The sequence below is a fragment of the Leptopilina heterotoma genome, unplaced genomic scaffold (genome assembly GCF_015476425.1).
Source record: "Leptopilina heterotoma isolate Lh14 unplaced genomic scaffold, ASM1547642v1 Lhet_212, whole genome shotgun sequence".
In the NCBI taxonomy this organism is placed as follows: Eukaryota; Metazoa; Arthropoda; class Insecta; order Hymenoptera; family Figitidae; genus Leptopilina; species Leptopilina heterotoma.
Genome location: NW_025110930.1, coordinates 108,751 through 123,620, shown reverse-complemented (window position 1 = coordinate 123,620; position 14,870 = coordinate 108,751). Strand labels below are relative to the sequence as shown.

The following is a 14,870-nucleotide window of genomic DNA, read 5'->3' as shown; positions in this document are numbered from 1 at the left end:
TTTAAAGCTTACAAAATTATTGACAAAAATGAAGAAAAATTAATTAATCCTTAGATGCCATAGAAAACTACTACCCAGGAATAACTATATGTGACTGTCCACGAGAAAACAGGGCTTAGCTCTAAAAAATCAATTTTGAGTTTTTATGCTAATCGATAGATATTATATTGCTTTTTCAAATGCAAAAATCAAAAGTTGTAAATTGTCAATTACTTTTGACAATACAACGTTTTAAAGATGTTATATTGTATGCATTCCTTCGTTCTGCTTCTACTTCAATCACTCATCGCCCTGTGAAAGCTAAGCCCTGTTTTCTCGTGGACAGTCACATATATGTATTTAATACATTTATTAATATTATGAACATTTAAAGCTAACAGTAAAGTGGTAATAATCTTTTCACACACTGAGTGCAAAGAATAGTTAGGGTAACCATTTTATCCAAGACAATTTTTAGTTAGTTAAATATGCTCCTGATAATTTATTGGATGAACTACAATCCTACTTTCCGCCTAAAATGTATTAGGGTTTATTTAAGTTTTAGCAGTCGTAATGTAGGTTTCAAATTTAGACTCAGATATAATTATATTAGTTAACTAAAAATGTCAGTTAATTTATTAATAATAGTATATTGTGCAACAAGTACTTTTACCAATTTATTCATATTTGAAGAGTTCTGATATCCATTATAAATATAAAATGTTTTCCCTCATTCATTAAAACTCATATACATATATACCAAAAAATAGATTATAAATTATTCTAGACTCATCAAACTGAGCCACTGGAGACAATGTTAACAGAAGATTTGTCAGCATTAGATAATCTTACGGAAGACAACATTCTGAACGAATTACATGAAAGATTAAGATTAGGATTTTTCCATACATTCGTAGGTGATATTCTACTAATTCTTAATCCTAATGAAGAACAGAGTATTTACGAGGCTAATGTAAGTATTTAAAAATAATTTTAAATCAAGTAGGTATTTCCGCATCTACTAACTAACCCAACGCTAAAATGTACCCCCACATCACTGAAACTTTCCTAAAAATTTATTAAATATTTACTTGCAATATTCATCATATTTAACTGAAAAGTTTAGTGAAAATTGTGTAAAGATTTAAATGTCCCGATCAAATAAATGTTTAGCGCGAAGCTTTCCTGAACATTTCAATAAAATCTTCGCATAATTATAATTATAATCATGCGAAGATGTAATTCATGTTCAGGAAATGTTCAGGAAAGCTTCGCGCTAAACATTTATTTGATCGGGACATTTAAATCTTTACACAATTTTCACTAAACTTTTCAGTTAAATATGATGAATATTGCAAGTAAATATTTAATAAATTTTTAGGAAAGTTTCGGTGCTGTGGGGGTAACTTCTGAAACTCGCCGACAAGTATATAATTGCTGACAATGTAATATTCCAAGTTTTAGCGAATACAATATTTTACAATATTACAGTAATATCACACGGTAACATTGCTGTACAATACCCCACACAGCACAACAAATTTAAAAAAAAATTCAAAGTTTTTTTAAATTTTTTTTTAATTTTCCACTACCTGAACTCGCACAGTGACGTTGGCAATATTACTGCAAGTTTAGTTGCTTTAGTATTGTGCGTAAATGAGATTATACTTGTGTGACTCGAGATGCAAACGTCACATACTCGTATAATATTAACGATTTTACACACTTGTATCATAAATAACTATTTTTAATGTTTTACGATTTTTCATATACATTTTTTTAAAACAATTGAATAATCCTCCCATATCCATTGCATAAATTTAACATTGACTCTCTTAAAAATGCTGCATCTTAACTTAAGACTGCCTTAAAATAAGACTTTTTCTTTACTGTGGATATTAATTAGTTATTACAAACATTTTTCTTACTATTTCTTTAGTACCATGCCAAATATCAGTGTAAATCACGATCAGATAATGCGCCACATATTTATTCAGTGGCTGATAGTGCATACCAAGACGCACTTCATCATGAAGAAATCCAACATATTATATTTTCTGGAGAAAGTAATTCTGGCAAGACGACAAATATGATTCACCTTATTAAACATCTTATGTATCTTGGCAAGGTAATAATACTTATTTATAATGTATATAAACAATTTAAGTCACGTCACATTCATTTTTCTTGTTTTCATTACACATCATCTTGCAGTATTTGTTGCTAAGAGGTAATAAGGTTAATAATACACGGGAAACCAGTATTTCAAATAACAAGTATATAGTAGACAACAAACCATTGGTTCAACAATTCAACATTATCTTCCAATTTATTTTTTTTGTATCATTTTTTAATGATTTCACGGGTCATCAAAATTTTAACAACTTTATGTTGACTTGAATGGGACAGCCGATTCTTATTAGAATTTCAATAGAATCTGAGCAATTGAGGTTTAAACCGGCGAGCGTTCACGGAAAAAAATAGTCGCAGAATTTTTCAGCGACTAATCGAAGACTCTCGGATATGAAAGAATCTTTCATGGACTTTTAGAAATGTTCTACGATTTTAGCAGAAATTCTCCAAAAAAAGTCGAGGACTTTCTAAAACCTAGTAGCGGAAAACAGTCTCGGAATTATTCTAACATTTCATAGAAGGTTTCGTCGACGAGTCGCGGAAAATGGTGCGCACAAAAGGTGCTCGCGTTAAAACCAATAAACACTGTTTTTTTAACAGTTTTTTTAACAATTTATTACAATTGATTGACAAGATTATTATTTTTATTATTCAATGCATCGATATTAATATATACATTATAAAATTTTAAGTAATTTCCGCGACTGTCAATGAAAAATTAGAACGCTGTAGAGTAAATTCAGGTTTGTAATTTTCCGCGACTGTGGCGGAATCGGTTACATGCACGTGGAGTCTTCATTTTCCTCGACAGTCGCGGAAAGTTTCTTCAACTGTAGTCTATTTTTTCAAAAACTGTGAATATGATTTTTAAAACACTTTCCACTAAATCCGAGAGTCTTCAACAAAGTCGAGGAAAATTTCCGCGACTAATTTTTTCCGTGTTGGAGGGAATTTTTCAATGATTTAAATACAGTAATACCCCGACTTACACTTTCTCGTTTTACGCAAATTCAGAGATACGCGGTTTTTTATAGCCGCCCGCGCATTAACTTTCTTACTAGAACTGCAAAACTACATATATACAAACATGCACCCCGACTTGTGCGAATTCGACTTGCACGGTCATCCCTCGGTCACGTACCTATCGCGCAAGTCTGGGGTATTACTGTATAAAGTTATAATAATATAACAGTAATACATTATTTTAACATATTAAAACTTGATGAAAACCTTAATGAATTACTTTAGTAGTATTTATAAGGCAAATGCAGTGAAAAATTCAATCCTTCCAAGCTATAAAAGACAGCTGTAACATTGTATAGTCAAAAAGAATCTCCCGGTCAATAATTGATTATAATATTTCTTACGTAATTACTCTGCAGAGTATGAATGATATTGGGGTCAGACTTATAAAGGCATTTAACATTATTCACGCATTCACAAATGCAGCTACGCCTTTAAATCATAATTCAACCCGATGCCTTTTACAAACACAAACAACATACGGATCTACAGGAAAAGCATCCGGTGCAATATTTTGGATGTATCAGTTGGAAAAGTGGCGCATCTCGACTCGTGACAAGTAATATAATTAATAATATACTTTAAATCAATAGTAGCACTGCATATTGGGATAAATTGTTACATGTTTTCATGTTTTTCAGAACACAATCAAACTTTCACATTTTCTATTATCTTTATGATGGGCTGGATTGTTCGGGGAAATTAAATGATTACTTATTATCATCAGGTAGAAAGTACCGGTATTTAAGAATAGGAGACAAAAGTTCCGGGAACAAACGTTCGTTTAAAGTAAGAAATGATCCCCAGGGAAATGCTTCGAAATTTGAAAGTCTCGTAAAAGACATGCAATCTTTAGAACTGGAAGAACATTCTGATACCATTTGGAAAATATTATCAGCAATTTTAAATCTTGGTGAAATAAGATTTGTTGAGGATAGCAATGGTGAAGCGGAAATTGAAAACATGGATACTGCAAATCGAAGTATGACATCTTTTTACAAATATGTTGCTTAATAATTTTTGAATTTTTGAAAACTTTTTCATGAGAAAGCCAATAATATTCTTCTTGCACTTTACTTTTACAGTTGCAGACTTATTAGGTGTTGAGCAAAAGAAATTTACATGGTCACTAGGAAATTATTGTCTAATTAAAAAAGGAGCAGCGATAAGAAAAAAGCATACATGTGATGAAGCCAAAGAGGCAAGAGATGTTTTAGCAAATACTCTTTACCAGCGCTTAGTTGATTGGATTATTAATATAATTAATTACAAATTTTCCATCTCACGTACGTTATTGTAAGTTTTTTATATAAATATTCGTAATATTAAAATTCATAAAAATCCATTATGGAAATTTGCAGAAACGTCGCTCAGTGTCAATAACTAAATATTTGTAAATAAAAGTATTAATGCTAACATAATTACTAGGTTATTAATTCAATTATATACTCTTTATTTCAGTGGAGATAAATTTTGTATAAGTATCCTCGATCTCTTTGGATTTGAATGCTTTGCAGTTAACAGGATTGAGCAACTTGTTGTAAATACTGTGAATGAGCAATTACAATGTCATTACAATCAACAAGTTTTTGTTTGGGAAATGGTAAGAATCTTTTATAATGGCAAATTATATGTGATGATTTAATTTTGTTTTTCGAGTCTGCATTGTTTCTTATAATATAATAGCTGAATAGGTTGTAGAGGAATTTAGGGTTTTACGTTACTAAATCCTACTCGACTCTTTAGTGAGCCTGTGGCAGCGAACTTGGTTGACATAGGGACAGCTAACAAAAGTGTGCAGTGAGATTTAATATAATTGTTAAACTTTTTTATCTGTTAAAGCAAGAACAAGAAGAAGAAGAAGTACCATTACGAAAATACCACTACTACGATAACAAGGATGCTCTTGATCAACTTTTAGACAAAAACTATGGACTATTTCACGTACTAGACGATGCTTCAAGACAACAGCAAGACGTTCAATATATTTTTGACAAACTAAAACAAAGATCGCAAACTGTACATCTTAAAGTAATGGGAACTCATGAATTTACAGTCGCGCATTATACGGGAAAATTAATTTATGATGCAAGTGATATAGTAGAAAAAAATCGTGACTTCTTAGCTCCAGAAATGATTGAAACGTTAAGACTATCCACTTCTAATGTTATAAAATCGTTGTTCCTCAACCAACTTACACGTTCAGGGAATCTCACCATCATTGTCGAGCATCCAAACACTTCTACAAATAAAACACCAAAAAGTAAATGGGGAGCTGCTCTTATGCAAGAAACGACAAAAATTAGGGTTAGTATAATATATTTTAAAACAGATAAAGCCTTAAACTTATGTCCTCACCCATCAATTAATTATTATCATTTGTTTGTTGCAAAATTGAATGATTTCTTAAATATTGTCACTTGTCGTCGTCAACTTTTCGTGAAAAATTTTAAATGGATCAGGTAGATATTTTGTGGAAAAGTCTAAAATATGATTAGGAAAAGGAATTGAAAGAAACTACCCATCAAATGTTTTGCACACATCACTATGCCCTTTTTATTATATTCTACACTTTTCAACAAATTGAGCTAAATTCTTTAAATATTTTACGATTAGAATAGCCGATAGATTAACACGGAGAAAAATTTTCAGGTTTATAAAACTATAGAGTTTTGTAGTGCTGTGTACCTATATAGGTACAATTTATCTTTAACCACTGACTTGTGTGTTTTATGAATAAAACCTGCCTAGTTGTCTTGACACGAACGAAAATGGCGTTAATTTACTTTTTCTTGTTTTTACTAGAGGTACAACACTTTATCTAGGGGACAATATTCACAAACATCTAAAATGAGAACTTGTGCCGCAGTCTTCCGTTCAACTTGTCTTGAAGTTTTGAAAAATTTGTCAATTGGAAGCGGAAATGGTGGAACACATTTTATCAGATGCATACGTTCAGATCTGGAAAATAACCCTCGTGGATTTTATCGAGAAGTAGTTAGACAGCAAATAAGAGCCTTGGCTGTTCTCGATACAGCTAAAGCGAAGCAACAAGGTTTTCCGTATAGAATACCGTTTCAAGAATTCTTACGAAGGCAAATATTTATTATAATAAATAATTTAGAGTGGCTTCGCACCAACTGCCGTAGACTGCCTTATATATGTTTACATTATTTACTAGACACTTTTAATAATTATATTCATTATTGCAGATATCAATTTCTAGCTTTTGATTTTGACGAGCATGTTGAAATAACAAAAGACAATTGCCGGTTATTATTATTGAGGTTAAAAATGGAAGGCTTTCTCATTGGAAAAAGCAAAGTTTTTCTTAAATACTACAATGAAGAATATTTATCACGTCTCTATGAAACGCAAGTAAAAAAAATTATCAAAGTCCAATGTATGCTAAGAGCTTTTCTTGCTCGAAAGACAATGGTTTCAAAATCTACTAAAGTTAAAAAGGAACTGGGTATGTATCTTGCAATTATAATATTATTAAAAAACATTTTTTTATTTGGAAACCTTTTTACAATGAGTCAATAGCAAAAACCTGTGCAAAATTCGATACGAAACAGCAAATCATATTATAATATTGGATAAAAGTCACAGTCTTGATTCAAAATAATTAAATATCAAAAATTGATTTCCTTTCATACATATCTGCCACACAGAGTTAAGATTCAATCATTTCGAATCAGTTGATTTTGCACAGATCAATTTGATAATATTCTTCCTTTGTAAAGAAAAAGTATATTTTTGAGTATCACGATTTTTCTTCACAGACTCTGTGCCGAACGAAATTAACGGGAATTGTTTCAGTGAAGAAAGCATCGATAAAAAAGAAGCAGAGTTTGGAGATGTCACAGGAGGAAGCGGCTTTGATGATACAAAAAGGTAAGAAAATTGATTGATTTAACAAATTTTTGAGTTTGGAACAAAAAAAGTTGACAAATCATTATGTTTCTTCAAGATTTGTTGGCTTGCGTTAAAAACTCGACGAGAAAGGTGTTTTTTAAATATATATTTAAAGTCTTGAATTAAAGGAAATTTTACTTTTTGCATATATTTTGAGCCCACCACAAGTTAATTCCTCCTCTAATAATAGTTACCGCCTCACACTATTCTTTTATTAACTCATCATTTGCAATAAAAAATTGTGATACTTTTTGTCTTTTTAAATGTCACTATGTACTTGATTGTTCTCTTCTCAATAAAGTGAAACTATACCCTAACAATTGTCGGGACGGAAATTTAAATATCTCTGGGACATTTTTTGTTATATGGGTATTAATAAAAAAATTTTGAAAAATAATTTTGCTTTTCGTTCCAAGTTGACCCAATTTTTATGTTATTAAATTTTGAGACAATTTTTGTCCATCATTTGAGAGTCGGTTTCTTCGTAGCCGCGACTTGTTCTCGGTTAGTATAGACACCTATATATAACCCAAGTTACAATATATTGCGGAATCATCATTGCTCTCTAGGATTTGAGTATTATTCTGTATGACGCTTCAAATTTATCAATTTTTATACAACTTTTTAGTTGACGAAGAAAATTATTCGGATATAAAGTCCATAGAAGCAACTATCTTTCAGACAATTTATCCAACTGTTGCGGATAACAAAATGCAAACTAGCGACAGTTGAGACATCTTTTTGCTTGGTCACTTTCACACTGAAGATGTGAAACAGTTTTTGAAATAAGCTTTCAACTTTAAGCGTTATTTAAAAATATCCCATTTATAAAATTTTATCACACTGAGATAAACTCTTTTTTTTATTTCAAAAATAAGAAACCAACCAAAAAAATATATGTTTGAATTTTTTATAACTGATTTAACCGTAATTTTTATTGAATCAAAGTTATTATGAATTGTGTTGAATGCAAATTAGTATGTTTAATTAAAAAATAATTTTTGGTTGTCTGTATAACAAAGGCAATTATGTTTGATTGAAAGATTTAGTTTTTTTAGTGCATACATATTATGAGAATATTGTTCTTTTACTTTAAAACAGCATACAGGGGACACTCTGTGAGGAAGGAAGTGAATCCACTTCTGAAAGGGGATATGGATCAGGAGACGAAAGACTTGATGATGTTTTACAGCCAAAAGTGGAGAGCGAAGAGCATGTTCCAAGTCCTCCTACGTTACCGTGCAGCCCGATACCAAGATCTGGTCCACTTCTCTCAGCAAGTAAATACATTCTTCAATACCTAACTATATTAGCAATATATATATATATATATATACACAACGTCCAATCTTTAGAGATATGCGCAAAAAATTGAAAAAGTCAAGTTTTCAAATTATTAGTACCTGAACTATCAACAACTATAGAGAATTTAGAAATTTATTTTGTTTTTCAAACTAATAAAATTAAAAACTTTTTCAATTTCAAACTCTATTTCAATTTACACTAATTATACTCGGCTAGGCTCGAATGCTCCAAAAGAAATCGGATCGAGTTTCGAGCTTTTTATATACAACTCTATACCAATCCTTATTCTTTATTCCTTTAAAAAGTACCAAATGGCACAACTTTTTGCATGGAACTTGACACACAGCATTGCGAGGTAAACTTGGTAATATTACGCCGCAATATCAATAATGTGTCAACATTACCTCAATGTAACTTGAATGTTACGCAATGCAGGTGTGAAACTTTACACTACAAGTTTGCAGCAATGTTTTTCGGACAATTTGGAACATGAGCAAATTACATGCAAAAATTTGTTCTATCTGCGGGATTAGAAAAAATCTCTATAAATCTAAATTATAGTCAAATCACGAAAAATCGGCAATATTTAGTAATAATAATTTTATTAATTATTAGTAGAATTTCACAAACAATTGGATCCATTTTATTTTAGTCAATAAAATAGTTTTACTATTTCATTCTGCGAATCAAAAAACCAGCAATTAGTCAAATTCTACTAAAACATGCACAATTTTTCACTAGTAATTATAGTTACACTTTACTATAATCAAAATAAGGAAAAGTCGACCATGAAAATGACTAAAATTTAGTATAATTTCAGTATTTATTAGTAGATTCAGAAAACGCTTATATTGTTAAAATTAAGCATACTGCGGAGAATTTATTTCTTCAAATTGAAGCAGCTCTTAATTTAATAAATTATTTTATATTTTTATTAATAGGTTCATCTGTTCAATCAAGCGACAGTGGGGAAACTACAAATGATCAATGAGCGAACTCCTTTAGAAAGGATTGACCCCGGTATCAAAACATCTTCATACTTAGGTCCATTGAAGACACCTCAAGTTTATAAATTACCGTTTGATATCCATGAAGAATTACCTTATTTTGATACAGCATACATGAATGACCCCACAAAAATTAAAAAGAAAGCTGGGTAAGTTGTTTTATAATTCGGTTTTAAAAATGTAAATTAGTAAATTGTATTTGAGTCTATTATTAAGTCTTCTACCATATTTGCATATTTTCCCAAAATCATAAAACTAAAATTAACACACGGAGAGACCGAGCGTAGAAATATTTATATAAAATCAGACTAGAATATACTATTTTCACTTTGCAAAGTCGAGAAATATAAGGGGCTTTTTGTATTATTTACTATTTTTTCCACTATCACCAACAAATGTTCACCGAATTGGTAATATTTTTTATACTAACCTATTACGTACAATATTTCCAAACAACTGTAGTAAACTCGGAAAGATTTTGTACGAAAAATTGCTATAGTCGTTTGTAAATGATCAAAGAACTCGTGCAGAGATTGTTATATTTTAGCCATTTTTTGGACGATTTTCTGACCAGGGACACATCTGGTAAAATGTTTTATGCCATAATAGGGACGCCTGATCTGGCCCCGATTAGGGCAATGGCCAAATTTCTACACGGGAAAGAGTGTAGGCCCGTTTCCAGTCAATTGCAGTCAATTCTTGACTAATGGGGTGAAACAACTAATTGGAAATATTTTAAACAAATGTGAAAAAATACATTTTTGTTTTCTAAACCTACTTTATCACACTTTATATCTAATTATTATAGATAATATCGAAATTTATTTTTGTACGAAACATAGTCGCACTGTCTAGGATCGGATCTAATCGCGACACTTTGGGTAAAATACGAAGGTTGACAAAGAGATAGCAGCCAATAGAAATGCAAGCACTCGCTATAAACTCATCATAAAATACTATAGTCGATATTAGTTTTTTTAACTAACCTTTATTTCTACTAGTTGTTTGTAATTTTTCCTAATAACGGTCTCTCCGTGCACATGATTGCTGATTATAAAGGTAAGTTAATATTTTCTTTCCCTCTTTTATTTATTATCTTAAAATACGTTCTTCAGATCCTTATCGCCTTCAACATCTGATGACGAACATGAGGCTTGGGATGCGCCATTACGAAGACAGGCTATCCTTCGAGCAAATAGCAACATTCAAACGAGAGGTGTCTATCATTTTCATCTATATAGGGGAGAGTGGGGCAAGACGGGGTACTTAAGGTTTAAAGCGCAAAAAAACAAAAATTATCGAATATATACTTTATTATTATTTTTAATTATCATCTTTGGGAATCAGTCTTTCGTAAAAAAGGCGTACAAAGGTCATCTGTTTCTTAAAAAAGCTTATAATTAATAATATTGAAAAAATTGCAAATCTCCCCATCTTGCCCCACCGGCGGGTAAGATGGGGTACTCAAGAAAGCAACCTATTTCTGTCGACAAATTTCACAATTGATGATTTAACCTGGCAAGCTTTTTTCTTTTTGGTCACTCTTATTTTATTCAGTCTTGATTTTAGTAGTTTTCTTAACTTCTCTTATTTCTCTTTTTTTTGCTTAATTTGTGAACCCCGTCTTGCCCCACTCTCCCCTACCCCATCTTGCCTTCACCTACGAAATTTAATAAAACGATTAATTACTACAATTTACGATTCAACAAAGAAAAAAAACATATGCTTCCCTTCTTCTGTAACCCTTGACAGTTAGAAAAAAATTTATACAGTTCATTAACTGTTATTATTAAGTAATAAACACCTCCTAAAAAAAGTGAAAAAATGACAAGAAAATCGTCAAAAACAGTTTTTTTAGTAAAACAGATAAAAGATTTGTTCTCATGGCTTTTAGGTTTTGTAAACAAGAAACTATCGTCTCGGTGCAGTATTATGTAAAATATAATCGCGATTGGTTAATTCGTTTGTTAAATAAGGCCGGTACCCCGTCTTGCCCCACTCTCTCTATATATATAAATTAAAGTATTTATTTTGAACAAAGAGGGTAAATATAGGGATTTGCTGCGAAAATATCACGTGTTATTTCAACATCAACACCGTCATATAATTATTATGATGATCTCGTCTAAAATAATCTACATGTTCATCATTATGTAACGAGATAAATACCTTCTTAAATTTTGTTAGTTTTTATCTAATGTCCTCACAGACACTTTGGATTTCGCAGTCCAAAGTTATGTGGGGCTGGCATACAAAAAAGTAATTTTAAAACATCGTTTTGGCTTTTTTTTATCCTTCTAGTGTGATTCCCTTATCATACACACTTGACGCTAACTAGATGTGAGAGATTAGGCATATAGCGCCATGATGCAATCTCCCACAATGGTCTAGAGATTTAAAAATTTTTTTAAATGTGCTCATAATTAGCAGAACTTTATTAATAAAAACAAACCATAAAAATTTGTTTATATCAAATTTTTCTACTGGTTGATAACTATAACAATGGCAAATTTCCCAGATAGCACGCAAGCTTGCTGAAAACTTGCAGCAAACTTGCACTGCAAGTTTTGCAAGATTTCAGTGCAAGCTTTCTGCAAGTTTGCAGCAAGCTTGAAATGTCTGGACTGCTGCAAACTTGCACTGCAAGCTTGCAGCAAGCTTGCTGCAATCTTGCTGCAAAGTTGCAAATTTTTTTTATATATTCATAAAAAATTCTGCTTTTTGTACCTTTTTAAAATTCAATAAAATTAAAATTATTTGCAGAAAAAGGTAAAAAAAACATAATTTTTTATGCATACAAAAAAATTTTGCAACTTTGCAGCAAGGTTGCAGCAAGTTTGCTGAAAGCGTTCTACAAACTTGCTGTGCAAACTTTCTGCAAGCTTGCAGTGCAAGTTTGCAGCAGTCCAGACATTTCAAGCTTGCTGCAAACTTGCAGAAAGCTTGCACTGCAATCTTGCAAAACTTGCAGTGCAAGTTTGCAGCAAGCTTGCGTGCTATCTGGGTTTAGGCAATTTAAACTTTTTATAGCATGAAACGCAGTCACGCAGTCAATGTTTGGCCAATAAATGAAAACTAAGATTTTCAATCGAATTATTAAAAAACAACTCTAGTTGAATTTATCAGATTTTGAGCGCAAACTGTTTATACAATAAACATAGTAGTATACTGTAAAATCATAAACTTACGCAATAATTCAAATTTAAAGAACATTGATCAAACTATAATTGAAACCATAATATTATTATTTCTCTTTTACCTAATATATAAATTAAAGCATTTGAGTCCGTAAACATAAATTAAAAGATATAACTTTAAACATATTTATAATATCCGAATATTAATCTATACAGCCCTACTTACAATAGTGCATACTGTAATTTATGTTTTCAGACGTTCAAGTTCAAACAACGAATTCACCTCACCGCGTAACTCATTCGTCAAACAACGGTGTTCAAAGTTTGATCAACATTCCATTTTCCAGGGATCCAAAACACCCGGTTTGCTGCCCACCAGAAGAAACAATCCAAAATAAAATGTCTACAGAGTTTCAACCACAAGTCAAGAATCATTCCTATACGAAATCTTTGTCAGTTCAAAAATCTCACACAGTAAGTACTATAATATTAAAGTTTTATGTAAATCAAATTAGCCTTAAAGTTTGCAGCAAACTTGCTACAAACAGCAAAATGTCCTTTCAATAATGGAACGTCCAATAAGAGGAGAACGTTTTTTGCGAAGCTTTTGTACTTTTGCATTCCGCAGAAGGCCCCCACACAGCACCGAAACTTTTTAAAATTACATTTTTTAATTACAGTTTTTTTACAAATAGATTTAAATAATAGACTTGCTTGGCCTGCGCCGCGAAAGGCCATAACTCGAAAACTTTTTTTAGCTGTGCCCAGTCCTGGCATTATTCAAGTTCTTCTCAAATAGAGAGGCTTCCGGAAGACAAGTTAGTCTGCCGGAAGAGGAGGTTCTTGGACGTTCCATCATTAAATCTACAGAATGTAACTTTGCAGTCAAGCTTGTTGAAAACTTACAAGTTAATTGGAAAAACATTTTACCTTAATCATCTTAAGAGAATTGAAATATTACGTGTATTCTAGAATACCTACAATTCAAGGTCGACTCATTCAAAGATAAACACAACACAATCCCCGATTTCGTATAATCATACAACTGTAAGTCAGTTTCACTCAATAAACAACAATTATGAACCGAGTTCTCGAAGTAGAAGTAATATGGAAAATGATTGGAAACAGGATGAGAGAAATAATGGCAATTTTGGAAACATTACTCGGTAAAGTGTGTTAAAAAATCTATTCTGTGTAGTTTATTTCATTGGAATATAGGGTAATGCTGCCAGTGAAAGAATATTTAAGGAAATTCATATTCTCGATATTAATTAATTTCAAATGCAATTCTTTAATTTGTATGGACAGTAAAATTCCTGTAGAATTCAAGGTCTATGATACAAATTTTATAAATATATAGGTATCATAATATTTCAAATTTTTAATCAAATACTGGAAAATTTGTATTGTATATACCATTGAAAAAACATAGCAAATTTATATTAATACAGTATCCGAAAATTAAAAATTATTATATCATAGGTTTATTTGGGGTAAATGTAAACACTGCACTGTGTTTCACCCAAAGGAGAAGACCCAATCGCCTTTTCCATGCGTCATTTTACATTGCCAAAGAAGTGTAGTTGTGAAATAGAACAAAATTCATTCAATTAAGTATATATTTTTTAATGTGGTTTAATTTCTGTTTACATTTACCCCAAGTTTTTTCATTCTTAGGGTAAATGTAAAAAGTTTATTATTTATTAACAAAATTGTCAAACTTCAAAGGTCAAATTCAATTTTTTGTTATAATAATTATATAAATTTTGATTTTAATTTTTAATTAATTTTTATGCAAGTGCGAGTCAAAATACTACATAAAAAAGTGAAACTATGATTTTCAATCTTTTTTGTATTAACAGTATCCAATTATCTTTGGAGTACAGCATTGTCACTATTGTCAAAGTAAAATTGTATATTGGTAATACTCGGAACCTCGGCGCTTACAGGTGAGCTAAGATTAAAATATTGCCTTTTTATACTTTATTTAAATCTTTAAATTAATCTGAAAAATCAACAGTTTTCATTTACCCCAAATGTGACCCTAACTCTGCAATACAAATATTCTAAAACAATTTTGTAACTTACTATTATCCGCATATTGTCTTGATTATAGGTATAGGTACGAACCCAGAAATATTATTTAACTGCATAATAACTATAATATAATACTTATAAATATTCATTTGCTGTAAACAAAACAAAAAAATATTTTGTTCACAGTGACAAAAATTAAAATTTATTAAATATCGTGATAAATTAAAAATTTGTTCTTTTACAGGTGTGAATTTTTTCACTGGTGCAATCACTCTAGTTTTTATTATTTCTGATAAAGTAGGTCAACAATTTCAAAAGAAAAAATATTCCG

General features: G+C 30.9%; 2 protein-coding genes across 8 annotated transcripts in view; one reads left to right on the top strand and one right to left on the bottom strand.

Moving 5' to 3' along the window:
- The window catches only part of LOC122501574, a 134,023-nt gene that overhangs the window by 114,843 nt on the left and 4,310 nt on the right, over window positions 1–14,870 (bottom strand). The gene's annotated exons all lie outside the window — the stretch shown is intronic.
- Window positions 1–14,870, top strand: part of LOC122501569 (neither inactivation nor afterpotential protein C) — a 38,095-nt gene that overhangs the window by 22,441 nt on the left and 784 nt on the right. For 2 of the 6 annotated variants that reach the window (XM_043611129.1, XM_043611131.1), the window contains 15 exons: window positions 767–952; window positions 1,919–2,107; window positions 3,495–3,694; window positions 3,777–4,117; window positions 4,221–4,431; window positions 4,597–4,738; window positions 4,978–5,442; window positions 5,941–6,230; window positions 6,348–6,607; window positions 6,958–7,032; window positions 8,155–8,333; window positions 9,300–9,514; window positions 10,481–10,581; window positions 12,759–12,976; window positions 13,475–13,668. In XM_043611129.1, the coding sequence (XP_043467064.1) occupies window positions 767–952; window positions 1,919–2,107; window positions 3,495–3,694; window positions 3,777–4,117; window positions 4,221–4,431; window positions 4,597–4,738; window positions 4,978–5,442; window positions 5,941–6,230; window positions 6,348–6,607; window positions 6,958–7,032; window positions 8,155–8,333; window positions 9,300–9,514; window positions 10,481–10,581; window positions 12,759–12,976; window positions 13,475–13,668 (3,266 nt within the window). Of the gene's footprint in view, window positions 1–766; window positions 953–1,918; window positions 2,108–3,494; window positions 3,695–3,776; window positions 4,118–4,220; window positions 4,432–4,596; window positions 4,739–4,977; window positions 5,443–5,940; window positions 6,231–6,347; window positions 6,608–6,920; window positions 7,033–8,154; window positions 8,334–9,299; window positions 9,515–10,480; window positions 10,582–12,758; window positions 12,977–13,474; window positions 13,669–14,870 lie in introns of those variants that run through there. The other 4 variants (XM_043611132.1, XR_006301577.1, XM_043611130.1 and 1 more) reach the window with 4 other exon arrangements.